At 40.4% G+C, this 27,632-nt stretch overlaps 1 protein-coding gene across 28 annotated transcripts in view; it reads left to right on the forward strand.

Annotated features, from left to right (window-relative positions):
• The window catches only part of SOX6 (SRY-box transcription factor 6), a 607,104-nt gene that overhangs the window by 445,969 nt on the left and 133,503 nt on the right, over window positions 1–27,632 (forward strand). For 26 of the 28 annotated variants that reach the window (XM_077321651.1, XM_077321668.1, XM_077321671.1 and 23 more), the window contains 2 exons: window positions 11,622–11,745; window positions 21,306–21,385. In XM_077321651.1, coding sequence (XP_077177766.1) covers window positions 11,622–11,745; window positions 21,306–21,385 — 204 coding nt within the window. The remainder of the gene's footprint in view (window positions 1–11,621; window positions 11,746–21,305; window positions 21,386–27,632) is intronic. The other 2 variants (XM_077321649.1, XM_077321646.1) reach the window with 1 other exon arrangement.

Consider the following 27,632-nt stretch of genomic DNA (forward strand, 5'->3'; position numbering starts at 1 on the left):
CCAATAGCACTTTAAAGACTAACAAAAAAGATTAAAAATTAAATAGACATATCCTGTAACCTTTGGCCAGCCAGTAAATGTAGGGAATAGGACTGAAGTGCTATGGTATGGTTCAGAAGGATGCTTTTTAATAAAAGGAGTACAATTGTAATCTCTTTCAAAGTTTATTGGATTTGTATTCTATTTTTACTGTACTGTCTATCTCTTTTGTAATTCTATTTTCTGCATTGTTTATAATATATCATATCTAGAAAAAGATGTATACTTCTTTGGTTTGTTATATTGCATTCTAATTTTCATAATTCTAGTCCCATCACATTAAGCCCTACTGGAGCTATTAAGGGTGGATTAAAGGGAGAGATCAGCTCCTCTGTCCACCCTGATTAGTATGGGTTTTTGGCCACGGAATGAATGGATTGATTGTCTAGTTTGATTGAAATTGTTAGTGGGGTTTTATGTTGTTAGCCACCACGAGCCTTTGTGGGAGTGGCAGGATATAAATATAATAAATAAATAAATATTTATTGGGTGTCTTTTGCTGTCTGATTTCTTTGTATTGCGTTGGGTTATCCATGTTGATTTTTCAGAGAGAAAGGCAGACTTCAAAGTAAATAAATGCATAAGACTTTGAGCTCTTACAAAGTTGAAATTCAATATTAAGCTTGGATCCATTTCATCACAGGTACCATCACGAGAATAGAGTTAAGAAATGTTGCTTTACATAGCATAGGATGTGTTGGTGCTTTTTCTTTCCACAAATGAATACAGAAAGAACTGAAAGTTGAAGAGTTGAGTGATGGTGGTAACTCATTCTATGATGTGGCCGAGAAACACTGTGTACTCTGAACTAGTGGCCAAAAATGTCATACAGCTGTCACAATGTCAACCACATTGACTGAATAAGTATATGAGTTTTTGGTAGAGCACTTAGTTCCTTACTTATTCATGTTTGTGTGTTAAGTGCTGTCACATCACAGCTGAGTTACAGGAACCCCAGCAAGAGGTATTCAAGGCAAGTGAGAAGCATTGTTGGTTGTTATTGCTTTATTGTTGTTATTGCCTTACTCTGCAGAGTATCCCTTGGAAATCTACCTTCCAAGGACCGAAACAGCTTAGCTTCCAAGATCTGATGAGATTTGGCTATACCATGCCACCTTCCCTCTCTTTGCTTCTTAGTGGCCATGTCCAATATGTGCTGACATCAAATACACTGTAGTGAAAAAATATTATTTATTTGATTTATATACTGCCCTTCCAGTGAGCAAACTCAGGGCGGTGTACAACATTAGACAGTACAATAGTACAATACAAGTTAAGTTAATAACATTTTAAGACCATTAAAACCAAAGCTATAATTAGTAACAATTTCTAGCACAGTCCCTTTCCATTGGTCTAATTCCAGACTCAGATGTTGTCATGAGTGTTTTTTTGTAGAGGGGCCCATTAGATGTGGTATGCATCAGTCTGAAGATGTGAAAATGTCTGTAAATTCTTCCTTCCTTCCTTCCTTCCTTCCTTCCTTCCTTCCTTCCTTCCTTCCTTCCTTCCTTCCTTCCTTCCTTCCTTCCTTCCTTCCTTCCTTCCTTCCTTCCTTCCTTCCTTCCTTCCTTCCTTCCTTCCTTCCTTCGTATCAACATGTATGCTTCTTTGGTTTGTTCAATAGAAAAAGAAGAAGAGTTGGTTCTTATATGCTGCTTTTCTCTACCTGAAGGAGGCTCAAAGTGGCTTACATTCGCCTTCCATTTCTTCTCCCCAAAACAGACACCCTGTGAGGTAGGTGAGGCTGAGAGACCCCTGATATTACTTCTCAGTCAGAACAGTTTTATCAGTGCTGTCACCCAGCTGGTTGCATGTGAGGGAGCGCAGAGTCAAACCCAGCTCACCAGATTAGAAATCCGCACTTCTAACCGAGGTTTCTAGTTTGTCAGAACGCACATAAACATTACTCAGGTTGATGTCTTTGTATGATACAGCAGAGTGCAATAGTCAGATTTAATTTGGCATATATGGTAAAAAAAAAAAAGTTGTGACACCCAGACTCTCGTAGGTATGTGGGACACACACTTGCTCTGGAGCTCTTTAATCCATCTCCCCTCTCCTCCCTCCATCTCTTTCTTTCACAAACACACAAACCCCTTCTCTCCCCACTTCCCTTCACCTCTCTCTCCTTCCCTCTTCCTTCCCCAACTTACTCCCTGATCCCTCGCCCCCAACATACATATGTACATACAAAAACATGCACACATAGATTCCTCCCTCTCCCTCCTTACCTCTTCTCCCAGGAGGGTCCCAGGCTCCTTCAGCCTGCAGGGCAGTGCCTGGGCCTGCACTGGTGTTGCAGTTTTTGCTCTGGCCCCCAGAGGCCTGGAGGGCAGCCATCCCACCCCCAGGAGCCACGCGGCCTCTGCCCTGGCCCCCAGAGGCCTCTCCACCACCCAGACTTCCTGTTCCCTCCCACTCCTCACCTTCATGGCAGCACTGGCCCACCCAGCCTCTGCACCACCTTCCAATGTCCCCTGGCCAGAAAGCACAGCACTGTGCCACCCAGCTGCTTCGCTAGCCTGCTTGGCCGCTGCCCTGCTACTGCCCAGGCCTCCCTGGACAGTATGGCGGTGGCGCAGCCTCCTCTCTCAATGATGCACACTGTCAGCCGCCTGCTGTGGCACCCCATAACTGCCCCAGCCTTTTCTGGCGTGCTCCATGGGGTGGGGCTATGGACGTCACGTCCCTACCCATTTCCATCCCAGGGGCACCAGAATATGTGTCCCACATCAAAAAATTCATCCTCTTCTTATATGAATGTAATAATAATTTACATAACACTATATTGCAATGAAGATTGAACAGAAATGCTCAAATAGTACGGAAATACCTCCTTCTTCCTTTGTCCCTGGAGAGTGGCTAACCATTAGAACATATAGGGTTTGGCTATTCATTTGTAATTTGTAACTGTAGATTTGTAATATATACATATTCCATTCTGTATGTGAGCAAAAAACAGTAAAAATGTAGAGGTTTATTCTCTACATTTATTTATAAAGCTAGGTTGTTTGATAGCTTTTTCTATATGAGTTGGAAGTTGAACCATCCCAAATCTAGATCAGTTGTCTCATAAATTAACATTATTAAAATGTAGAAGCCATTTGTTTAAATCTCAACTCTAAAGGAAAACAGTCTTCAATATTTTGCTTTTATTTCTGAGAAAATAGGACACAGTGGAAATAAGAAACACATACATCTTCACTAGTCTTCCCAAATATCAGAATTAATTGACTTATTCTGTCTTCTGAGATGGCTGAGTGACCACTAGCTGTGAGAATTTGCATAATAGTCAGCTCTTCACTTCTTTAGTCATGAACTGTTTCGATTTGATTAGAAAGTGAGACTCTTTTAGCTCTCTTGACTTTTTCAGAAGTTGTAGTAACTGAGATTTGCTGTTATGCTTTAACCAAACAAATACACACATGGGGATAACAATATGCTGAGTTTATGCAGATTTTACAACACAAATCTGAATAAAATGCCCACTAATAGACCCATAAGGAGTAATAAACACACATGAATTTTCCTTAGTTGCACTTTAAAGTGATTTTAACATACTACTAGACCTTAACAATAATATTTAATTGACAAGATTATGCATTTGTATGGATTGAGAAGGTGGTAGATCTCTAATTTCAAATGAACCATAAATTCACTTTTGCATAACATGTTTTATTAATTTTTTATAGCTGAGAGATTTTCATCCCCTTCTAGTGACTGCTTCTAGAAAGCATATACACTTTGAAGTCATTTAATTAATCATTTTTCTTTCTTTTCACATTTTAAAATAATATTAGATATCTTTTGTATTTTCAGCATTTATGGATAAATGTACAGACAAAAACTGGTCTCTATAACAGACAGGTAATAAAAATGAATCGGGATAGTATGTGAAGACTGAAAGAAGCAAAACTGGCACTAAGAAGCCTTATTACCACTCATCCTACCCTCTTGGTGACCTGTATGCATAACCTCATAGATGCCTGCTTTGCTGTGAAGTTGGCCAACACTATGAGGAAAGTAATTTTTATTGCAATGCACCCTAACTGGTTAGGTGATTTAAACCAACAGCATGCACATGAGTTGTTAACGTGTGCATTTGACTTCTCTAACTTACAGTAATCTAATTGGCTGTAAGTATACCAGTGACTTCCATGTGCACTGTATTGTATGTTTGTGTGTGTACTGATTTTGAAAATTTCAGTTAGTGTGCATCTTGGAGTTTCCATGCCTCTTAAAAAGCCTTTCCTTGGGCATGTTTATTTTTTATCTATCCTTTTTACAAGAAAAGGATAAGGGTGCTTAAGGACAAAGAAACATAGGAGCAAAAGAGAGCAAAGGTGTGCTTTCTAAGGAGTTCTGTAAAGGGCTATCCGCAGAAAAGATATGTTTCTCTTCTTATGACAAACATAATATTAGTATGATGATTTTATTTACTGAAACATCTTTGTATTTATCCTTTGGTAAAATAAAAGGGCAATGGTATGTTTGCAGGGAATTGACATGAACATCCAGATTATTGTTCTCTACTGGAAAAGAGCAGCATTCTCCTGAAACCAGTTTGAAGTCCAATTTCTAGATAAACAATCTGAAGAGAAACATAAATGTTGAACATTAATTTATTTTTGTTTCAGACCAGGAGGTAACTGACATATAGAATCCTTTTCATGCCTACAGAGCACTGAGGTGGTATTCAATGGAGAGAAGAGTAAAACAAATGTTCTGTTGACCATATTTCATTTATGCCAAATCCCTTTGAAAAAAACTTGGACTTTTTCCTACTATGCACAGGACTAAGCAAAGACAGCTTTGCAGCTGATGAGTGATTGGAACAGCCAAGTTCTTTTTGGCTTTCACTCAGCATAGTATTGCTTGGTAACAGTGATCAAATATTAGGTGTATAAAAAAATTGCCACCTTCTAAGTTACCGTGACTTGCCACAAAATACCATATAAAGTAAGATAACATTATTTGAAAAGTTAAGTAAAACAGAAGACATCAACAGTTGTTTCCTTTGGATCTGTATTTTATAGCCCTTCACATAGTTTTGATTTTGTAGTTTCATGACTGTCTGGAAACAAGAAGATTATTCCATTTTTAATACTTATTTCCAATCATGTGAAAAATAAGTCAAATCTTCATGAAAGAGAAAATGAGTCCCCTTGAGTGTCACTCTGTTTGCACATTAGCACATAGCAAGGTCTTTGCCAAGTTGCTCTCTGACTGACTGCTACAGATGCTCTTTCTCAAGTATTCCAAGTCAGATCTTTAGTGCAAGTCTTCAGGGACAAACAATAGCACCTGTTCCTCACAAGATATCAGGCCAGTTAGTCCATTCATGTATCTTTAATGAAGTTCCAGGGCAGATGGCAAAAATAAAAAGGCATCATCATCAAGTTTGCAGAAGAGGAAAAAAGAAAGTGATGGTGCAACAATACACTGCTTTTATGACTAGGAGGGAAAGCAAGTCTTAAGTTTTCTGCTTGGGCATCTGCTTGGTGTCTAGTTTTCAGAAAGAGTCAAGGAACACACAAGCAATTAACCTTTCTGGACATCTATGTGCTTTGATGAATCTAGCTACTCTTTCCCCCTAAATCAACTTGCAAAAAGCACTGTGAATTACATCTGCAATATTTGCTTTACACATACTCAGAAAGGAGTTCTTGGTGCATTTTACAAACCCAGTCAAAAGTTAAGCGTGAAATATAGCTATCCACAGATCTTGCACTTTATCGTTTGGACATAGATGCAGAATTTCTAGCTATTATACATTATTGTGCTTTATAACACAATAAGCTTGCAAAAGGTGTTGTAATTCTATGAGAATGTTAGCATGCAGGTGGCTAGGAGTAATCCTGTAGACATCCTGAAATAAGAATCTCTTGCTTATTAGTAGTTTCAGAGAGTAGCCATGTTGGCGGGCAGTAGAATAGCTTGCTTCCATTCCAATAACAACTTCGAGACAAACAAAATTTGAGAACAAGCACCCACAAACTCATATTTCCCCAAATCTTGTGGATTTCAAAGGTACCACTGGACTGGAATCTTGTTTATTCATAACTAATTAAAGGACAGGAAGCAGAAGATGGAGATAACAAGCAACTCTCATAATACAACCATAAACAGGTCCGATAGGATTAGAATTAGTATTAGAACTGGTACTGTTTAATTTGTTCTTAAATTATTTGAATCAAGGGTAAGCCACGAAAAACATTACCCACCAACTAATCCTAACTGTGCATAAAAAGTAATGAGGTCTGAACTCATCATGATTCACCTGGAAATAAATGTTTATGTTGTGGTGGACAGCTCATGGAAAGTGTCTACATGGTGATAGTAATATATATATATATAGTGTATGGATTTTTGGGAAATGAATTGAAAATCCAATGGTGACTGTTGTTCTGTTATCATATGAAATATATTGTGCATGTATTTAAAATATTGGTTCTTGTTTACATCTCAAAAAGGGATAGATGCAAAATAGGCACTCAAAATATCAAGGTGTTGAAATCCTTTTAGATTTTGTTTAGGACTAAGAGGATATAATAGAGCAGGGGTCCCCAACCTTTTGGCACATGGGGTTCCCAGTGCCTACAGAGGACCAGATCTTAAACCAAATATAACAAAATTATTAACCTACTTATTTTGATCAAAAGTAAACATTCAAATGTAAATGAAGAAATGTTAACTTTAATGCAATACATTTTGGAACAATATTTTACTGTGGAATTCTTTTATTTAGCCACACATGCTTACCTAGTCAGGGTGATTTTTGTGGCTGTTTTCTATGAGCCAAGGCATTAATGTCCAAGTCAAGGTTTGTGACACTTTAAAATGTCATGTAAGCCTTGACCTACACTTCAATTTCACAATTTTCATTTTGGAAAAGGTTTGTTCACAGATGTATGTGGTACCAAAGACTGTAAACATGCCTGCAGCAAATTTCTTTAGGTTGATAAATGTATCAGTTAGACCAGAATAGAAATCTAACAGACTATTTTCTTTGTAAATGTCTCTGAGATGATCACTGACTTGCAAATCAATTAGTTCCATCTGAAAAAAGTTATCTGCATCTTTTGGTGCTACCTCAAATGGATTCTGAAACATTCTTATTTCCTTTCCAAGTTTATGGCAATCAGTGAATCTCTTCTGAAATTCCACCTGCTATAGGTTCAATGCTTTGATGAAATTCAATAGGGACAAATGTAAAGTTCTGCATTTAGGTAGGAAAAGCTATTGCTGCTGTTGTTAGTTGCAAAGTCGTATCTGACCCATCACGACCCCATGGACAATGATTCACCAGGTCTTCCTGTCCTCTACCACAGTGGTCCCCAACCTTTTTATCACCGGGGACCATTCAATGCTTGACAATTTTACTGAGGCCCAGTGGTAGTTTACTCCTCTACTCTCAACCACTGCCCTAACGCTCTCTGATTGCTACGGTAATGTTTAAACATCCCTTCAAAATAAGATACAGACACGCAACAACAATGAACATAAGGAACATTTTATTTTCATGGAAATTTTAACTCATGATAATGACAATTCAATGGGAACCCTGAGCTTGTTTCTCTGCAACAAGATAATCCCATCTGGGAGTGATGGGAGACAATGTCACCCGAAGTGTGTTTTAAAGGGCCGGGGGGGGGGATGAAGTAAAGGGCCGGGGGGGGAGAAGGCATCCTTCGCGGCCTACCTCCAATTAGTCGATGGATCACATGTGGTCTGAGGCCCACAGGTTGGGAATCACTACTCTACCATTCCCTGGAGTGGAAAAACCATAAACACCAATATAGGATGGGGGAGACTTGTCTTAGCAGTAGTATATGCGAAAAGGATCTAGTAGTAGACCATACAATGAACATGAGTCAGCAGTGTGACTTGGTGGCTAAAAAGGCAAATGGGAGTATCGTGTCCAGATAACAGGAGGTGATGGTACCACTTTACTCTGCTCTGGTTCGGCCTCGCTTGGAGTATTGAGTTCAGTGTTCGGCGCCACAGTAGAAAAGGGATGTAGCCAAACTGGAGCATGTCCAGAGGAAGGCAACAAAGATGGTGAGGGGTTTGGAGACCAAGACATATGAGGAAAGGTTGGGGGAGTTTGGTCTGTTTAGCCTGGAGAGAAGATGACTGAGAGACGATCTGATAGCCATCCTCAAATATTTAAAAGGGTGCCATATAAAGGGTGGAGCAGAGTTGTTCTCTCTTGCCGTGGAGGGATGGACCAGATCTAATGGGATGAAATTAATTCAAAAGAAATTCCAGAAGACGTTCCTGACAGTCAGAGCGGTTTCTCGGTGGAACAGGCTTCCTTGGGAGGTTGTGGGTTCTCCATCTCTGGAAATTTTTAAACAGAGGCTAGATAGCCATCTGATGGAGAGGCTGATTCTGTGAAGACTTAAAGGGGTGGCAGGGTACAGTGGATGACCAATTGGAATGTGAGTGTCCTGCATAGTGCAGGGGGTTGGACTAGATGGCCCAGGAGGTCACTTCCAACTCTATGATTCTATGATTCTATGAATTCATGGAGAGGTGGAGTTAAAAAGCTGAGTGGTATGGGTGCCTGAACTTTGATGGCTAGCAAAGCACTTAGAATGGCCAAAATGCTATTATGGATGATAAGAACAAGAGGGGGCTGACATAATTTTTTTTTTTTTTTTTTGCAAGAAAGGGGCAGGATGAACAGTAGTAGATGGTGCCTCTTGTGGCAGAAAGAACATTATGGATCTCAAGGGGAAATGCCCTGAGGGTGATAACAGCAGACAAGCAGGTTGGAGGGCCACACAGAAAGAGGTCAGGGGCCGCATGCAGCCCACAGGCCTCAGGTTGGGCACACCTGTAATAGAGATTTATAACATTATGCACGATGTAAGAAAACCAAACAGACTCTCTCCATATGTTCTCCACATATGAAAACAACAGTAAAAATTAATGACTAGTATATTGAGGAGAAGAGAAAAATTGTGGATTTGGATAGCTCTTGGGGAAAAAGGCTGAATAAAATAAGAATTTTAATTAATCAATGGCCATCCTCTACCTATAACAATACACTTGTCTCTTGCCACAGGCAATGGTAATTGCTGCTAATTTACTTATAGAAATCCATAAAGGAAAGGTCCATCTATGAGTGGTAGCCATGATAGCTGAGTGGGACCTCCATATTCAAAGTTTTATTCTCTCTGAAGAATCTATAGACCATCTGAATTTCTTTTGCTGGGAAGCAGCAGCAGTGGGAGGTTTTGACTTTAGTTCCATTGCTCTGGTCTGCCAGGACATCTGATCAGTTGCTGTTCTAGATGGAATGTTGGTCAACTGCTCTTCCATTCACAGGTTCAAAGGCACGTACCGATTAAGATAAAATAAATCCCGTTATTCGGCAGTACCTCTTTCATGAGAAAGCTTCACTATCTGCAGACAGTGGTCAAAAAGCTTTGTCCCAATTACCTAACTAACCCAACCTCAGTTCATGCTTGTTCTCCTAGGAGAGCACCATTCAATCTCAGAATTGATGTTATGGGTGATGGCATCTTGTAGATACTCAGGACCGAAAGTGTTCAGAACTTTAAAGTACAAAACTAGCTCATTAAGTAGAGCTCAGTAACAGTAGAATCCATTGGAACAGCACTGGTTTCATGGGATCATCCTAAAACAACCCGTTAAAAAGCATTGTAGCCATGTTTTCTATCAACTAAAGTTTCCCAGCTGTCTTCTTCAAGGGCAGCTTATGTAAAGCACACAACAGTCATCTAAGCTGGATGTTACCAAGTGAGGGAAAAGCAGCTTTCATCAAAAACAGCTGTAGCGAGTTAAACAACGTCAATTGATAGACAAGCAACCTGTTTGTCCAAAGGTAGTGTGGAAGCCAAAGATCTATTTTTATTTTAAAAAATGAATTAGGTTTCAGTGTTTCAAAAGCGGATGTAGATATCGGTATTATGTGTTCTGTAATATCTCCTTTTGCCCTTAAATATAGTGATAATAAAACAATTAAATGAGAACAACAAGTTTCTTGCACTTTCATAGATGTTCAGTACTTTTGTTGTCATAGTTAATGCGCCTGTTCATCAAAATTCTGTTTTTTAAAATTTCTTTCAATTATTTTCTGCTGTTCTAATCTGTCTATTAACTGTTTGGCTTGAGGAGTCATGTGAAGGTCCCTGTGATCTGGTACCTTCCCTGAAAACATTCCATGGGATTCTAAAACACATTTTATCCAGTTTTGTCTAAATACGGTAGCTTCTTTTTTTTTTTTTTGCTTTAGCCATTAAACAATGTCATTGTGGTTTTTTGTTGTTTACTCACACAGCCAGTAGGAATTATCATCATGCCACAAACTCAGGCATGTTGTACAAAGTCAGTGCTAGACACATGGGGATCAACTTCAATTTAACCACGTTATGTGTGTTACTAACCTAGAGAACGAGGCTTAGTCAGCTAAAATGAAAGAAATGGCTGTTCAAAGCTAGTTTCTTTCACGCCCCAGTGCTATGGCAGTAATTGCACAAAGACCTTTTTATTATAAGTTGATTTTCTTGAGAAATGGGTTCTGAAAAATACTGTAAAGTGTTTATATTTTGCTTGACCCTTATTAACCTGCATCTTAGGGCTTTCCCCCCAGAGAAGATTTGTTGGTAAATTAGCTCATAGATACACACACACACACATACACACACACACACACAAACACACAGTAGCCTTTCTGGACTGCATCAGGGATTGGGAGAGGAACATGGATGTGACAAGAAAATGTGGTACTATTTAAACAGTGTCATAGGTCAACATATGGATTTTTTACCAGAAAACAACTTACTTTTAGGAATTAAAGCCAAAGAAGTACATGAATTTCATGTTTTCTTTTAAACAGGGGTTGATACCACTACTTTGCAACTAAAGGAGCTGAAATTATTTTCTGGTTATAGAGCCTTTGAAGCTATTTATTATTATACTCCTTAGCTCTCATTTGTAAAAGTTTTTTTGCTCTTTGATCCATGTAATGTTGAATGGAATTTTGCATAATGAGACTCGTTCTAGTATGTACCCTAAATATTCCTGTATAATTGCCAGGGCAAGTGACTGTGCTTAAAACTGTAAAATGTCCTAAACAGACAATGCATTTATGAGGAGGTATGTATTGCATGGGACCTTTTAGTTTTATTAAAGAGGATACTTATGATGCTTGGTTACTAATTTGAAACACTTAATTATTCATACTTCTATGCTAACACTACAATAGCATGGTTATCCAGTAATATTTGAACACAAATGAAAGCGAGTGCAGAAATATATTGGGTTGCACAAATAAAAAGCAGCCTTGGTTACATAGAACAATGCTAGCAAAGAATTAAACCAAGCAAGGTAGAACAAGGAATAGTGCAGCTGAATAAGACTGCTAAACTTTTGACTCTGAAGGAAAGATATGTTAGCATGGGCTTTGATGTGATCATGTAAAATTGGCAAGAATTATGGTAAGGAGAAGATTCATTGGGACTCTGAACACGAGAACACTATCAGTGCGGGAGAGGTATCTGTCGAGACAAATCTGTGCAATTTCTGATCAAAGACTGTCTTCTGTTTAGCAGGTTCAGGGTCACATGCCTCCGCTCATGATCCCAATTTTTCCACACGACCAGCGGACATTGGCAGCGGCTGCTGCAGCCCAGCAGGGTTTCCTTTTCCCCCCAGGAATAACTTATAAACCAGGTAAGTTGACAGGGATGTGAAGCTATTGAACATGTTAAGATATTAACCATGACTTTTCTCGTGATCTGTCTAGTGTGGATAGTGATACACAAACAGGTTATCTGAGGGAAAGAGAATTATGCCATTTTGCAAGTCTAGATGAAAATTTCTTCTAGAGAGATGCCCAGGGAATTGGTTATTTGGGACCATTTTTTCCTGTGTACTACAAAAATCATTTCCTTTGAATTTATTGACCCAGTTCCTATCCAATTTGCATGTGAGAGTAGCTTGGCTCTTTATAGGAAGGTTACATATATCTCTTTTTAAGCCTTTTATCATCAGCATGGACACCCACTAGTCTTTTGTGCAAGCCTTCTTACCCATAATTAGAGATAAAAAGTCATGGTAGGCATGATTTAATTTGTTGTTTGGAATGGGGAGTATTTGGTATGATTCCCATGTAAATAACAGAGGTTTCAGCAGTTCAGCTGCAATCATCCATTTGGGCTTGTAGCAGGTCATGCAACTTCACCATGAGGTATGTTTGGAGATTTAACGAATGTTATTTCTTTCTTTCTTTATCCCTTTGCGTTTACTGGGCTCCTGGGGAATTCAATTAGGGATATAATGGTTTGAAGCTACTTTTTGAACTGCCTTGTAAACAGGGCTTCAAATGTTTAAAGCCACGTTAGCAAAGGAATCCAGGATATGGAGATATTCATAAACTGCAACCATATTTTCATTTCTATATGCTTTGTAAACAAAAAAACTCAGCCCAGAAGAGGCATCTTTATTTTACTTATTAATATTGCCTCCCCCCATGAATATTAAACCAAAAAGGTCTAGCTTTTTCTTCGGATATTTAATCTAAAAAATTCAAAAGTAGTGATTGGAACTGGATGCTTCTATTAATTGCAATTTTCTTTCATAAAAGGAAATATCAGATTAGAAATAAAACCATATTTGAACTTGCCTAGGAAGTGGCATTCAGAGTATTGTTGACCATCCAAAAGGGATGCAGGTTGTATTATGCATCATCCTTTGCAAGCAACATCTATTACAAGGGACTGCTGAATATTATGGATTTACACAACCCCTGCTTATATGTATCATTGTCTCATATGTGCAGTGATACTGTCACAACTATTTAAGTCTTAAGAGTCGCCTGTAATGGTAATGACAGCCAATATGATGTAAGGGTTAGAGCACTGGACTAGGATCTGGGAGATGCTGGTTTGAATCCCTACTTTTCCACACTCTCAGTGTAACCTACCTCACAAGACGGTTGTAAGCATAAAACAGAAAAAGAGAACTATGTAAACCACCTTGGGTCCCCACTGGGGAGAAAAGTGGGGTAACAAATATGAAAAGCAAAATCTGATTTTTCTCTCTTGGGTATCTGATCATAATATAGGGGTCAAATTAGTTTGGCAAGTTTTTGGCATGCTTTAATATGAGCTCAATAGTACTTGATCCTAGAGATATATGCTTATCTCTTGGCTAGCACTATAGCCAAGTATCAAACTTACAGTTGAGCAAAGATTTTAAAAGTTTAAACAGGCTCCTTTACTTGTTTGTTTATCCTGACATCTCCATGGAAATTTCCTGGCAGGCCATGCCTTAGTGGGATGCTGATGGTCATTGTGATGCACAGCTAAACCCTACATACTCTGTATAAGCTTTAAGGTCTGTTTGCCTCAGACTCCCCAATAGCAATGGCAGTTGGCATCAGCTGTACTGTCTTTTCCTACACTTTTTCTGTTTGGGAGATGATGCACAGAGTCCAATTCAGGACAGGCAGAAAAGCCTGGGAGGGCGGTCATATGGCAGCAGAGCTAGTCCCTGCTTCCACATGACACCGCTGTTGGGGTGGGCCTCAGTTTGGGCCCCAGACAAGTTAAGCCCCATTGCCCCGCATTGAGGGAACGTGGATATTTTCCACATTCACTTAGGTACCCTGGGGGCCAATGGGGCCTAGCCCATGTGGACATGGAAGAGCTGGGCCTGGACGCCCAGAGAGGACAGAAAATGCCACATTCAACTATGGCACTTTGCGGCACTGCAGGGCTGAATGGGGCAATTTTTTTCAGGAAGCTGGGATTGCATTCCCTGCCACAACACACCAGCGGCAGCCTGGAGTGGCGCCACTGGTGCGGAATCACTCTGAGTGATCTAACATCAGTCTGATTTTTGGCTCCAGGCCCAGGGTCAAAATAAGACTTACACAGTCAGGTGCTGACTTTTGAGAGGTGCCAAGGGGCTCACTCCTAATTGCAGCTGCTGCCAATGAGAATGGGAAGTTCCTTCTCTTCTCTAGCCTGCCTTACTGTCTTTGCCATTGAGGGAGGTAATCTCTCTCACTCACTCACTCACTCACTCACTCACTCACTCACTCACTCACTCACTCACTCACTCTTTTGATGGAAGGAGTTTCTCTCCACCCCTTTCTCCAGCTTTCCCTTTCAGTTTGTTTGATTCATAAAGCTCCTGTAGGAATTGAAGCATGTGGCCCAGTCTCTTCCATGCGTTAACCTGCTAGCTCATGCCAGGCAGCTATCAATTCCCCTCAGCAGCAGCACATAATACAGGATCTTTTGGGGGCTTTATTTTTGCTTTAGGATGCTTAGGGCTGATCCTGCGTTGAGCAGGGGGTTGGACTAGATGGCCTGTATGGCCCCTTCCAACTCTGATTCTGTGATTTCTGTGATTCTGTGATTCTGCTTGGGAGGTGTTCAAAGTAGAAAGGTGTCTGGAAACAGTTTTTGCTAATGAGAGGAGTCTCCCTCCCCTTTCTCCATTCCTAGCTTTTTCTTTGCAGTTTGCTTGGTGTACAAAGCAGTTGCTCCTGTGGGCAACTTGAATCCTATTCTTCTTGGAAGACCGTCATTTTAAGTTATAGTTTAGAACTAGTTTATTAATTAGCTTGAAAGCTAATGGTGATGTGAGCCAACCAGTGAGATGTGCCTCTCAAGTGCTTTACTTTGATTCTAGCAAGCTCAGTGCAGCTCTTGAGCAATCTGTTTTAATTAGCATTAAAGTTTCTTGAGAAAACACACTGAAGGTATAACTGTTTCTGAAAATTGGAAAGTGGGTATACAGATGCAAAAGCCAAGTATGCATGCATGTGGTAATTTGTTGACCTGCATACTGCACAATGTGCCTTCCATGCAGGAAACCGACTTCTACAATATATCTGATTGGTTTTAGTTTAAAAGTGGTAAACATTTCTTTGCTCTGTATCTAGGACAAAGTGCTGCAGGTATGTGTGGCTGCTTTAAAATAACTGGAAACTCTAACAAGATAAGCTGGCTAATCTTCCCATAACTTGTAAGCTCCATTGTACATATAAACAATAGAAGAAGTAATGTAAATAGACAATCATCTAAGCAGGAGAGCTGAGGAGGTTAGTGTGTATAAGAATGAATGATGAGGGATTGTATTTGTTTCACTCAGCCATTCTCCTAGTAATCAAGACTAGCACACGCCTATACCTACAAGGAACCTGTTCCAACTTGTTTGGTCTCCCTTTATAAAATTAAAGAGAATGGGTCCTCACGCAAGCATTCCAAATCAAGAAACAAATTTGAAAAAAATTGCTACAACATGTTGACTGATAGATTGCCAAAGCAGCTACCATGAAACTCCTTGATGCATTTCTGTGCTGAGAAAATTAGAATGGGAAAGATGTGTCTTCTGTAATTAAATTTTAAAAACTTTCATCACCCCTCCCCACCCTTAGCTAGAGCCCCTCCCCATAAAGAATGTTCCCCTGTTTTCATTTTACTATTGTCAGCGGAGCATTCCAATGGTATGAAGTGTCATGCTTTGTTCTCAAGATAATGCTATTATATAATGCAGCAGGATTATGTTAGCTGTATTTGTTCACTATATGCTCACATTCAGTTCTAGAAGGGACATTTCTGTGATTTAGGGGAGAAAAATACAGAGGAATGAAAACAAGCTTATTATCAGCAAAAGAGAAAACTGTAGCCGCAGGTAAGCCAGAGGGGTGTGGTACAGATACTAATAAATTAACTTTAAAGTGTGTGTTACACAATTATACACACATACACACACACACACAAGCCATTTCAAACCATAGAGGCATGACAGCTGTGAAGAAGCAGTGCCACAGGGAATTCTTTCAGAGTTTGATTTTTTTAGAAATGTTTGACATGGAAAATGTTTTAGTACAAATAAAGCAACTGGTATTGAACTTACAAAAGGGGGAAATGGAGGGAGAGAAGGATTACTGTATGGAAGAAGGATGAATAATTCATGATATTTAAAGAAAGAATGCCTTAGAAATGTTCAGCAATGGAATCCATGCTTGTAGCTTGAATGCTTATTTTTCTCTTATTTAAAGCATCATTAATTCTGTATCTTTGTGATATCTTTTTAAAACTTGTACATTTATGGAACATTATTTAACTTTGGATGAGGATATCTGTAACTCTGTATTCATATAGTTCCATTTAGCTATCAAAGAAGATAAGCAGAATTATCTAACCATAAAGAGGGGAAAAATAGTTATTTAAAACAACAGCACTCTGCTGATATCAGAATAAACCTCATAAAAAGGGGAGAAATCAGACCAGGGTTTGTTATTATTATTATTATGAACATTACTCCATAGGACACCCACACAATATAGTGTTAAAGGCATTGTAGCAGTGCTCCATATGCAATCAGAAGCCAATTGTTACTGGACTGTGTACAAGCACATACTGTGCTCAATGGTCTGATGAGGTATTATGGATATGATGCAAAGAGACCTTGTGGATTTGAAACTCACTATTCATTTTAAAAGTGAAAGCAGCTTACTATTTACCCTGTGTTTGCGCAAATACGACAGGGCTTTGGGTGGGAAGTGGAGCAAAGATATTAACGATGCTATGGGATGTTACTAAATATTTGAGAATTGGTCTTATACGGTTGTGCAAGGGAAAACCTCATAATTCCCAGACAACACTTTCTGGATCCTTTATGTTACACCTACATTTTTACATTCTGCATGCAATGTAGATAAGTTGATGCAAAACAGCTTGATTATTATAAATGTCAAAAATGTGTGGAGGAGCATCTTATTAAAACATAGCCCAGAGACAGCATATAACGCTGACTTTAAATATGGAGCCAAAGTGATAATCTATTAAATTATGGTTATTGTGTAATTTATCAATCACTGCATTTTTACTGCAAATTTAATTTTTAAACTCTGCACCCCTCTCTCTTTCTAGCTTTAACTTTGCTAAAGCACACTGAAGTGACAGTGGGAGTTTGTTGCAGACTTAATGTCTAATAGTTGCTGTGATCTAAAACAATGCCACACATAGGCAACCATATTTAGAGACAACAGCTACTTAGGTGCTTATGTAAAAGCCTTTCATTTTCACCAGTATCCAGGACTGGTTTGTTTCTAATGCAAACTGGAAAAGGGAAAATACTGACAAATATGTTTCAATCACCATTATTACAAGCCATCCATATAGATGATGTTTGCAGAGGACAATTACCAAAAATTCTTGACCCCTGTTCCAACAATTTGTGAATCTAAACCTCAGCAATGGGAAGGCAATGGGGGAGAAAATTGTTCTCCATGATTGATTGATTGATTGATTGATTGATTAATTAGATTTTTTAACAGATTTTGTTTGTTAGATTAACAGGAGGAAGCATTTCTGTCTAATCAGACAAACTGCACTTTATAAAGGGCCCTGCCAATACAGGGCCCTGCCAATTTGAATACCTAAATGATTTTCTCTGATGGAAGTGATTTCCATTATTGGTTTGAGACTTGTCCACCTCCCTCTGCAGCCCAAAATACTCCCCAAAATACAGCTCCTGAAGGACAGGGGCACTCCTAGAAACTGTGTGATCAAGGAGTTGGGTGTCTGTTAAAGGATGAGGTTGGGGGCAAGGCTGAGTGCCTCTGTATTGGATGTATCTTAAATTGTAGAAACTTTAGTACATCAACACACTTATTCCAGCACAGGTCAAAATGGACTTTAACTAGGGTGTGCATGAAGAGCACAAAGTGAACTTGATAACAGATTATTGTATTAGAGGTGTCCTGAACTACAGTTCTGAGAACCAACTTGTGCATGAAGCTGTGATCCATAACTAGAACTCTTGAGCTGCAAAAAAGAAAAGAAAAAAGGCTGATGTGAGTGGCTGTGGTGGTGGGATTGTTTTTTGTTTGTTTGTTTTAGGTTTCTCATATTGAAAATGCCCCCTTGAATTGTTTTAAACTCTAGTGGCAAGTACAGTGACTAAAAAGCAGCCCTCAAGAGCTTTTTTGATCAGGACAGCATCATGGAAGAGGAATTAATCCCTTCCACAGTATCCAAATGTATATTGCCATTCCTATTCTATATCGACTATATTGAACTAACTGTCACTGGTAGTTGAGCTGTCCATTTGTATAGTGTACTTTCCTTTGAAGTTACATGGATAGGGAAGAGGTGAAAATTCTAGGCTATGTTAGGATCTTGAAGCAGTTTGTTAATCTTAACACAGCCCGCGGCGCCGCGGGCACCGCGGACTAAATAAAGCCGTAAGGGCTTTGTGGGAGGAGTTAGGGCAGGCTCTGTCTGGGATGAGGAAGGGTGCCGATTGGCTCCTTCCTCCGGACAGACCATCGGCCGGGCCAATTGATAGGCGTGAAGCGCCTGCCGATTGGCCCGGCCGATTCCTGCCCTGCCGACAAGGAAGCAACTGCGAGCCACTCGGAGCGCAGCTCGCAGTTGCTCCCTTGCCGGTGGCCTGATGCGCCTCTCACCGCGTCAGGCCGCCGGCCAAGGGAGCCCCTGGCAGCCGCGCTGCGCGCGACTGCCAGGGGCTCCCTTGCCTAGTGCCCACTGTATTTTTATTACAGCGGGCTTGATTACTAGTTTATTTATATTTATATTATATCCCTTACAGCTCAGGGCGGTTTACATAGAATATAGGAATAAATACAGTATAATTCAATAACTCAATAAATACAATAATAACAGTGGTTTTAATACTGGTTCAATAACTTTTTCATGTAACAGTTCCAGCACTAACTATGTCAATGTCAACTTGCTAACTAGTGTCTCATAAGTTTGTAGATTCTGGGTTCTGTTCATGGGGAGGGGTTTCTGGTTTCTGAGGGACCCAGCAAATTTTATTGGTTGGGTCAACCTCAACCAAATTCCTGGCGGAAGAGCTCTGTTTTGCAGGTCCTGAGGAATTGCAGTAGCTCAGGCAGAGCTTTTATTTCTTCAGGGAGCTCATTCCACCAGGTGGAGACCAGGATGGAAAAAGCTGTGGCCCTGGTTGAGGTCAGACGTGCTTCTTTAAGGTCAGGGACCACCAGCCAGTTGGAAGTAGCAAAGCATACAGTAAAGTAGTCCCCCAGATACACTGGGCTCAGGCCACATTTGGCCTTAAAGGTGATTACCAAGACCTTAAGTCTGATCCAGAATTCAGTTGGTAACCAGTGCAGTTGTTGGAGAGTGGGACCTCCATGCTGTTCTTGTGAGGATCCTGGCCACTGCATTCTGGACCAACTGTGGTTTCTGGATCAGGTTTAAGGTTAGACATGCATAGAGTGAGTTACAGAAGTCCAGTCTAGAGGTGACCGTTGCATGGATCACTGTGACTAGGTGTTCTGGGGCCAAGTAGGGCACTAGTAGTTTGGTTTGGGCAAGGTGGTAGAAAAAAGCTGTGCTTTTTTGTGACCTGATCCTCTATAGAGAGAGAGGTGTTGAGGATCATGTTCAGGAGCCACTAATAGCTGTACCCCGTCCAGGTTGGACAAAAGTACACTTGGACCCTTCCTTCCCAGCCATAGGACCTCTTCTTGAGTCATCTCATCACTTCTTCCAGACATCTGACTAAGGCTTCTGGGGGAGAATCAGGGTGGCCATCCATCAGGAGGAAGAGCTGGGTGACATCTGTGTATTGATGACATCCCTTGATGCTTTCCTTCCTTATAAGCTATTGTCTCATCATGCAAACATGATTTGATAAAAAAGAAGACTAAAAAAGAACTTTGTTGTTGTTGTTGTTGTTGTTGTTGTTCTTCTTCTTCTTATTATTATTATTATTATTATTATTATTATTATTATATTTATTTCCCACCTCTCCCGACAGGCTCGAGGCGGGTCACAACAACTAACCCCATTAAATTTCCCATTAAAACATCAGTCTACTAACATGAAGGCTAAAAATCCCATCCCTCCCCCAATTATCAAAGAGGTGAAGAGGAAAGGATAGGGGATATATTGTTGTTCTTGGTTTAAGTGGGAGTAAGAAGGATTTTTAGATGGTTTTACATGAGCTGTGTTTTTCTCTGTAGCATTAATTACTACTGTAAACACAGAACATCAATGGAGCATCTGCAAGGTTTTCCTCAAACTTTTCTTGCCTCTGTTCTGTATTGACACTACCCCTACCATGCCACCAGAGGGCTTTTTCTGCATATTTTTAATTGGGGAGGGGGGAGGCAGAAAAAGTCCTCTAGCTCCAGGTGTTAGTTGGAGATCTGGGATTACATCTGATCTCCAGCCAACAGAGATCCATTCACCTGGAGAAAATGGATTCTTTTGAAGGTGGACTCGATTGCATTACTCGCCTGTTGAAGTCCCTCCCCTCCCCAAACCCGTCCTTACTCTCTTCCAAAGGGTCCAGGTATTTTCCAACCCATAGCTGGCAACCTTGCAGGGGAATGGCAATCAGGGGGTTTGGAGCAAGGAGAATTGTGTGAATAATATCGGGCGGGGACTCCATGCCTTCCCATCCACATAAATGAAAGCATTATTTGACTGTGATTCTTAAAAAAAAAAAAACCAGCAGATTTAGGGAAAATCTCAGCAAACTAAGGGGAAAAGCAGAAAGTGTATTACTTCATGAAGATCCTGTGTGGATGATGGAAAAAGAATGCTTCTATTTGGGACTCATGGCAGAGTAAAACAGCCATGTGGAAGCAGCCTAAAAGATTTTGTTCTAATACCATTGTGTCTGTACATTCATTTGTAGAACAAATTATTTGGTGCATCGACAGTGGACCCTGGTATGAATAGTAAGCAATGAAAAGAGTCCATGAGCTGAAAACAAGACGTCTGAGCTACCCTAATGTAACAGTTCAGGGAGAAGCAATTTATTGAAATTAGTTAATCTCTACTTGTGCATCACTTAGCTATAGGACATACAGCAAAAGACTTTTCCAAGCTCAAAAGGTTTTTGCTATCTGACAAGACTGAACTTTTGCATGCCTCTCTATGTCATTATCACCTGAAACATTTCTAAACACATAATTATTCCTTTCTTATTTTTCAAGGATGCTGTGCTTTGTGATCTGTAATAACAGTGAACATGCTTGAGTCAAGGTACTGCATTTAATGTTTTGCCAGTTTGCCTACTAGCAATCTCTGGAGCAAAAAGTTCCAACATAGAGTTGCAAGTCTGTGCCCAGCAAACCTCTTTTGTGTTTGCAGATGTTTAGGCTTAGAGCAGTGTTGTGGAGCACAGGCACTGTTGAGGCTATGTTTGCACTTGTCTGATGCTATTCTCTGCTCATTGTCTAAACCTGTATGCATTGTTCTTCTTGACAGGTGATAACTATCCTGTGCAGTTCATTCCATCAACAATGGCAGCTGCTGCTGCTTCTGGACTCAGCCCTTTACAGCTCCAGGTATGTGCCAGAACAAAAATATGTGGGCTCCAAGCCAATGCTTTAGTAGAAAACTGCTAACCAGCTGTATGCTAAGTAATGGCTTGAATGTTAAGTAATTTTTTAAGCACACCCCAGAAGGATTAACACCTTGTGTACTTACTATGCTGCAAATGGAGCAGTTTGCTATCAGCCTTGATAATGGGAAACACAGCCCATTTTGCATTATAAGTTGTTAATTTTGGGCATGATGCAGTCTCTGCTAAGAATTTTGTCTGTCTCAGTTGGATAGTTTAGTATGTTTTAACTCTATTCCACTGAAACCAGTCAGGTTCAATATACTTAACCTGGGAAGGTTCATACCTTCATAGAGGAAGGAAGAGGGCAAGCATGCAGTCATTTCATTGAAAGACAAGTTCAGCATATTGTATTTCTCTTAAGCTTCCTCAAGTGTGGCCTGCTTGGCTCTTGCTGTTAGTAGTGGGTATCTGCATACATGTTTTTTATCCTTTCTTTTGGGCTGGGTGATGACTGCTACACACTTGCGGCTTCTGTATTTATGGAATCTGTCTTTCCATGCGTTAAGTTGGTCAGATGCCAGCAGCCATCAGGAGTCTGAGTTTGGTCCCTTGCTAGGTCATTTATTTATTTTTGTCATAGGGGGAACTAAATGTTGTGTGAAAATGATTTACACTCCAATTTATTATATAGCTTTTTAATATTCCCCAAGAAAAGGCACAATAGTGTCAAATAATGAAGTAGAAGTTGAAAGCTTATAAATGGGGTGTGCTTAATCATCACACTAGAGGTTAGCTCTTGGACATTTAAACGGTGTAGTTAATACATTTTATAACTATTCTCAATGAAATGAAACTATAGTAGCAAGAATTACTTTGGCACCCAAGAGACAAATGGGTTTACTGGGACATTAGTTTCTCAGGCTACACAGTATGCTCTGGTTAGTCTCTGAACTACTTAATCCTATTGTTAGTCAGCTTTTTTCAAATGGTACTGCATGCATTTTACTAGAAATCAGTCCAACTCAGTCAAAACAAAGGTTGATAAGCTTCATGGTTTCACAAGACAGTAACTAGGATGGCATTGAACTCCCTTAACGAGAAGATTCATAGCTTGAAAGTTGTTAGATCAGTCCTGTACTTGGGAAACTCAGTAGTGTTATTTGGCAGCATAATTAAACTGGTTGTGTCAACTATATCTACTTTTAGACAGAGATAACTAGCTACCATGTTCAGTTCTCTTTTAATATGTAGTGCTTTATGGTGCTTTATATATGGCAGTGACCTTAAAGGCAGTTTGGGAACTGCCACTAATTCGGAATACTTTTTGTAATAAGGAATTTTGAACATATTTCTCTAATGCGGAAAGATCTACACTGACTGCCAGGAAGTTACAGGACACAATTTAAGGTTATTACTTTATGGCCCTAAAGGACTTGAATACTTGTATTCTCCCTCTGGATAGTCAAACACCCTCATAAGGCCTGGGAGGCAATGGGCTGTTCCCAATGGCCCAGGTAGAAGTGAACATTAGGGTTGGGCGCTTCGGCCTCTGAAGCGTCTGTTCACACCCAAAGCAGTGCTGCAGGGGGGGGGAGGCATAGGCACCGTCACGACAGTGGGTGCACATACGTAGGCGCAGAGCTCTGCATCTGCATGTGTGCACCCATCGGTGCACCGATGCCTGTGTCTCTCCTCCCTCCTGTCGTGCAGCGCTGGCTGCTTCAGGTGCGAATGGCCACTTCGGACACTGAAGCACCCAACCCCAGCTGAGCTGGAAGTGCCAGACTACTACTGGGGCCCCTCTCTCTTACCTGTACCATCAAAAGAAGAAGCAGGCAAGCATTATGAGGTTGGGAGGCAGAACCATGGAGGAGCTGGAATGTCTGGGGTGAAAGCAAAGGTTGGGCTGATGACATGGCTCAGACATAAGGGTCAAAGGGATGGTATGGGCAAGAAGTCAATCCCAGGAGTGAAACACTCCCCCCCAGGAATCAGGTATGGGCCAAAGGGCTGTTTTAGGAAGGAGCCAGTGAGGGGAAGGCAAAGCAGCGTGTAGGAGGAAAGCATGTCAATATGAAGGGATTTATAGTGACAAAATATATAAAAGAAAGAATGAGATATTGTCAGGACTGAAGTGGTACTATGGAGATATACTGCACCCATCGGTGCCAGGGACCCAGTCTGAGGCCACTGGGAGATGTGACACTCCCTTATGAATCTTGATTTTTGGAGATCTACATGTGATATCCCATTCCAAAAGTCATAGTATTTATGATCAAGTGGCTGGTGAGTCTTTTCAGTGGTGGCGCATGAATTGCAGATTACCCCTTCAGACACCTTTGTTATATTTGTGTGGTAAAATATAATATTATCATGGGAAATTAATATTTTCTTATTGTCTAAGATAATTTCACATGTAGAAGTTGTTTGACAATTTTGGTTTTATTTGGCTCTCTTGATTGATGTCAAGAGAGATTAGTAGATTTTCATTCTGTTTTCCATTTTATGCCACTTTGTAGACTTTTGAATAGAAAAGTGTCTGAAAAAAATTATATATGACTAAATAAACATGGATAGCCAATTAAACTCCACTTTGAAACTCCAACAGTAATGTCCAGAGATTTCTGTACAAATTTCGGTTTCTCCTGATCAAAGCCCAAAATAGGAAAGAGCTAGTAATAAAAAAAATAGAAACTTCAATCTGTTCAGTGCTGTACAGCTTAATTTTTGAAAGAGGGACAACATTTGAATATTTCCCAATCTTAGATCAGAAACTATACAACCCAGGAACAGGCATTATGTGATACTTTGTCTGTCTTAGCTCTAATGTTCTTTCTCAGCTGCCACGTGCTTCAGTTATAGAGGTCTTTTCCTGTGAGAAATCTCTTCAGGAGTAGGAAAAATTCTCAGTGGCCCTAGATACCTTTTTCAGATGATCAGGCAACATAGCTTTTCCTTGACTGGATTCACTTTTATACTTGGATAGTATATAAATCCTGTTGGGACATTATCCTTATTAGAGGAAGAAGAAGAAGAAGAAGAGTTGGTTCTTATATGCCGCTTTTCCCTACCCGAAGGAGGCTCAAAGCGGCTTACATTCGCCTTCCCATTCCCCTCCCCACAACAGACACCCTGTGGGGTGGGTGAGGCTGAGAGAGCACTGATATCACTGCTCTGTCAGAACAGTTTTATCAGTGCCGTGGCGAGCCCAAGGTCACCCAGCTGGTTGCATGTGGGGGAATGCAGAATCGAACCCGGCATGCCAGATTAGAAGTCCGCACTCCTAACCACTACACCAAACTGGCTACGAGGACTCCTAGAAAAGAAAAAAGATGTTTTTTCCGGCAAACTATGGGGTTGTTTTTAAGAGGTTTCGTGTTTTTATTGTTTTTATTATAGGGCTTTAAAGAAAAAAAAAACATTTCTCCAGTGGCTACAGTCTACATGGAGACTGGGGTGGGGGCTTGGAAAACACACACAGCGATGAACCAATTTTAGACTGATTATTGAATCTTTTATAGAGATATTGGAATCAATGCAAAGAGCAGTCCAATGGAAACTGTAAAATCTGTCCAAGAAGGAGTTTGCACCAATTGCTTGTATTAATGTTATATTATTGAAGAGTTCAGTGCTGCTATAAAATCTAACTATCCCCCTTGTTAGTATTTAGTAATGCCCTTATAGGAATGATTGTTTTCTGAATTTCTAAAAAGAATCATAATGCTAAGATGCCTTTAATCAAAAGTCTAGTTAACCTTCAGTTAACACTATTGATAATGTCTATTTCTTCAAGTACCACAGCTTACGGTTCTGTCTGTTAAAAATGGGGTATATGTAATGATAGCTTTAATAAAATTAACACATTTATACATCTGCATTTCCAAGTATGCCAAACACTACAATTTTAGAGTTAACGTGTACAAAATATATTTCATGTTCTTATAATTGTAAACTATTTTTTATAAAGAGTGAAGGTATAACATATAAATCTTACATCTTTATTTATAGATAGATAAATGCTGTCGTTTAAGAAACTATGGGCATTTGCCAAGGTTACTTGAATAATCCGTTCTCTGAGACCTGCTCTGGATATTTCAGCTAGCAAGCAAAATGGCAAAATGTGTATTTTAATAACTAGTGCAGAATAATCCATCTAATGTCTTCACAAACTGAATAGTAGTTTACTGAATTAGTGAAATTCCTGATTTGAGTTACTTGTACATTCCTGTACTACAGCCTTAGGGCCAAATAACTTATCATTTGAAAAGCCTTTTGGCATTGGCCTAATGCAAGTATCTTGAGAGTTTGATTCCATTACTACTATAACTGTGACTAAATTTGTGCACTCTCTGGATTCTGAATGTATTTATTTATTTTTATTTATTTATCATACTTCTATACCGCCCTCCCCGGAGGCTCAGGGCGGTTTACATTATAACAGAAAACAATACATAAAACAGTCTGTAGAACATGTATAACTGATAACTAATAATTGTAACCAAATAACAACACAGTATAACAGTAAACAATATGGTAATACATACAGGTCCAGGGCTTATTGATGGGATTCTGAGGGGGGGAGCAGGGGCCCTTGGTCGCTGATTGATTACGTCTGGTCTCGGCCAAATGCCTGGTGGAGGAGCTCCTTTTTGCAGGCCCTGCGGAACTGTTTAAGCTCCATCAGGGCCCTGATCTCCTCTGGGAGCTCATTCCACCAGGTGGGGGCCAGAACAGAGAATGCTCTGGCCCTGGTCGAGACCAGGCGGACTTCTTTAGGGCCAGGGATCCTTAGCTGATTGGAGGCAGTAGAGCGCAGAGCTCTTTTGGGGGCATAGGCGGGGAGGCGGTCCCTCAGGTACACTGGGCCCTGACCGCGTATGGCCTTGAAGGTAATTACCAGAACCTTTAGTCTGAACCTTTAGTATGGCACCTAAAAAGTGGAATGTGCCTTCTTTTTGACATGTAAGTTTTTTGACATGGGAGAGGCAATGAAAAATAAGCAGTTTCAAAGGATAGATGTGTTGATCTGCAGTAGAAGAACTAGTAGGGTTGCCAGCTCTGGGCTGGGAAATATATGGAGATTTTGGGGTTTGAGCCTGTGGAGGATGGAGTTTGAGAAGGGGTGGGACCACAGCAGGATATCTCCAGCTACCATGTGGAGACTGGCATCCCTAAGAGCTAGATTTCAGTCCAGTAGCACCATAGAGATCAACAAAAAATTGGGAGGGGGAATATAAGTTTTCCAGGGTTAAAGCTCCCTTCATCAGGTACCAATAAAATAAGTAAATGAACTCTCATGAAGTCTGAGGTGGCCTCTCATGGGCCACCTTCTCCGATATGAATCTACTAATCTGCTCCAGAGGCCCTTCTTTGGATGTGACATCAAACTGGAACTTCCTCCCCAAGGAAATTGTCTTTCCCTGTATTGTTCCCTTTTGCCAGTGGATGAAGGCTTTTTGTTTCATCTTGTTATGTGTTTCTCTTTGTTATTAGGCTTTAAATTAATTGTTTAAATATTGTACATACACTTTAAAATAAAGTAAGAAAGCCCATTGCAAGCAGGAATGCAATGGGCGCTAGGACCTAGGGGACACTGGGAGGTACAGATCTCTCTCTGTGTCCCTCTCTCACCCTCTCCCTCGTGTCTTGGTATGCCTTGCAGCAGAAGGCATAGCAGGTAATTAGGGCTGGTTTGTAGGAGGGAAGGAGGGCTGTTGTGCAGTTTGGGGCAGCTCTCTGTCTCTCTCTTCCTCTGTCACAGCAGGGGTGGCTCTCTCAGTGTCTCTGTCAGCAGGTTGGGGCAGCTTTCTCTGAGTCTCTCTCTGCCTCCTTTGCAGCAGGAGCAATATAAGGGAATGAGGGAACGTGTTCTGTCTGGCAGGGCTCTGTGTCTCTCTCTCTGTTTCTGGTGCGTCTGAGAGGAATGTGGCTAGCATCCAGGGAGGGAGGGCGGGAGCTGTAGGGGCAGGGCCAATCAGGGTGCAGCCAGTGTTGTTGGCTGCACCTTGATTGGCCGCATTCCAACTTGGACAGCTGGACACGTCCCACCCTCAGGCTGTTTCACAAATATATAGAAGAACCATGGATAAGGATGTTGTTTTAATGTCTTAAATGCTTTGGTATTGAAATGTTGTAATGCTTTGATCTTTGCTGCCCAGGGGACCATATCTGAGTAGAAAGACAGAATAGAAATGTTTAAATAAATAGATAAATATTGACTTATTGTATTAACTCCCATCAACCCTGAC

The sequence above is a fragment of the Paroedura picta genome, chromosome 2 (genome assembly GCF_049243985.1).
Source record: "Paroedura picta isolate Pp20150507F chromosome 2, Ppicta_v3.0, whole genome shotgun sequence".
NCBI lineage: Eukaryota > Metazoa > Chordata > Lepidosauria > Squamata > Gekkonidae > Paroedura > Paroedura picta.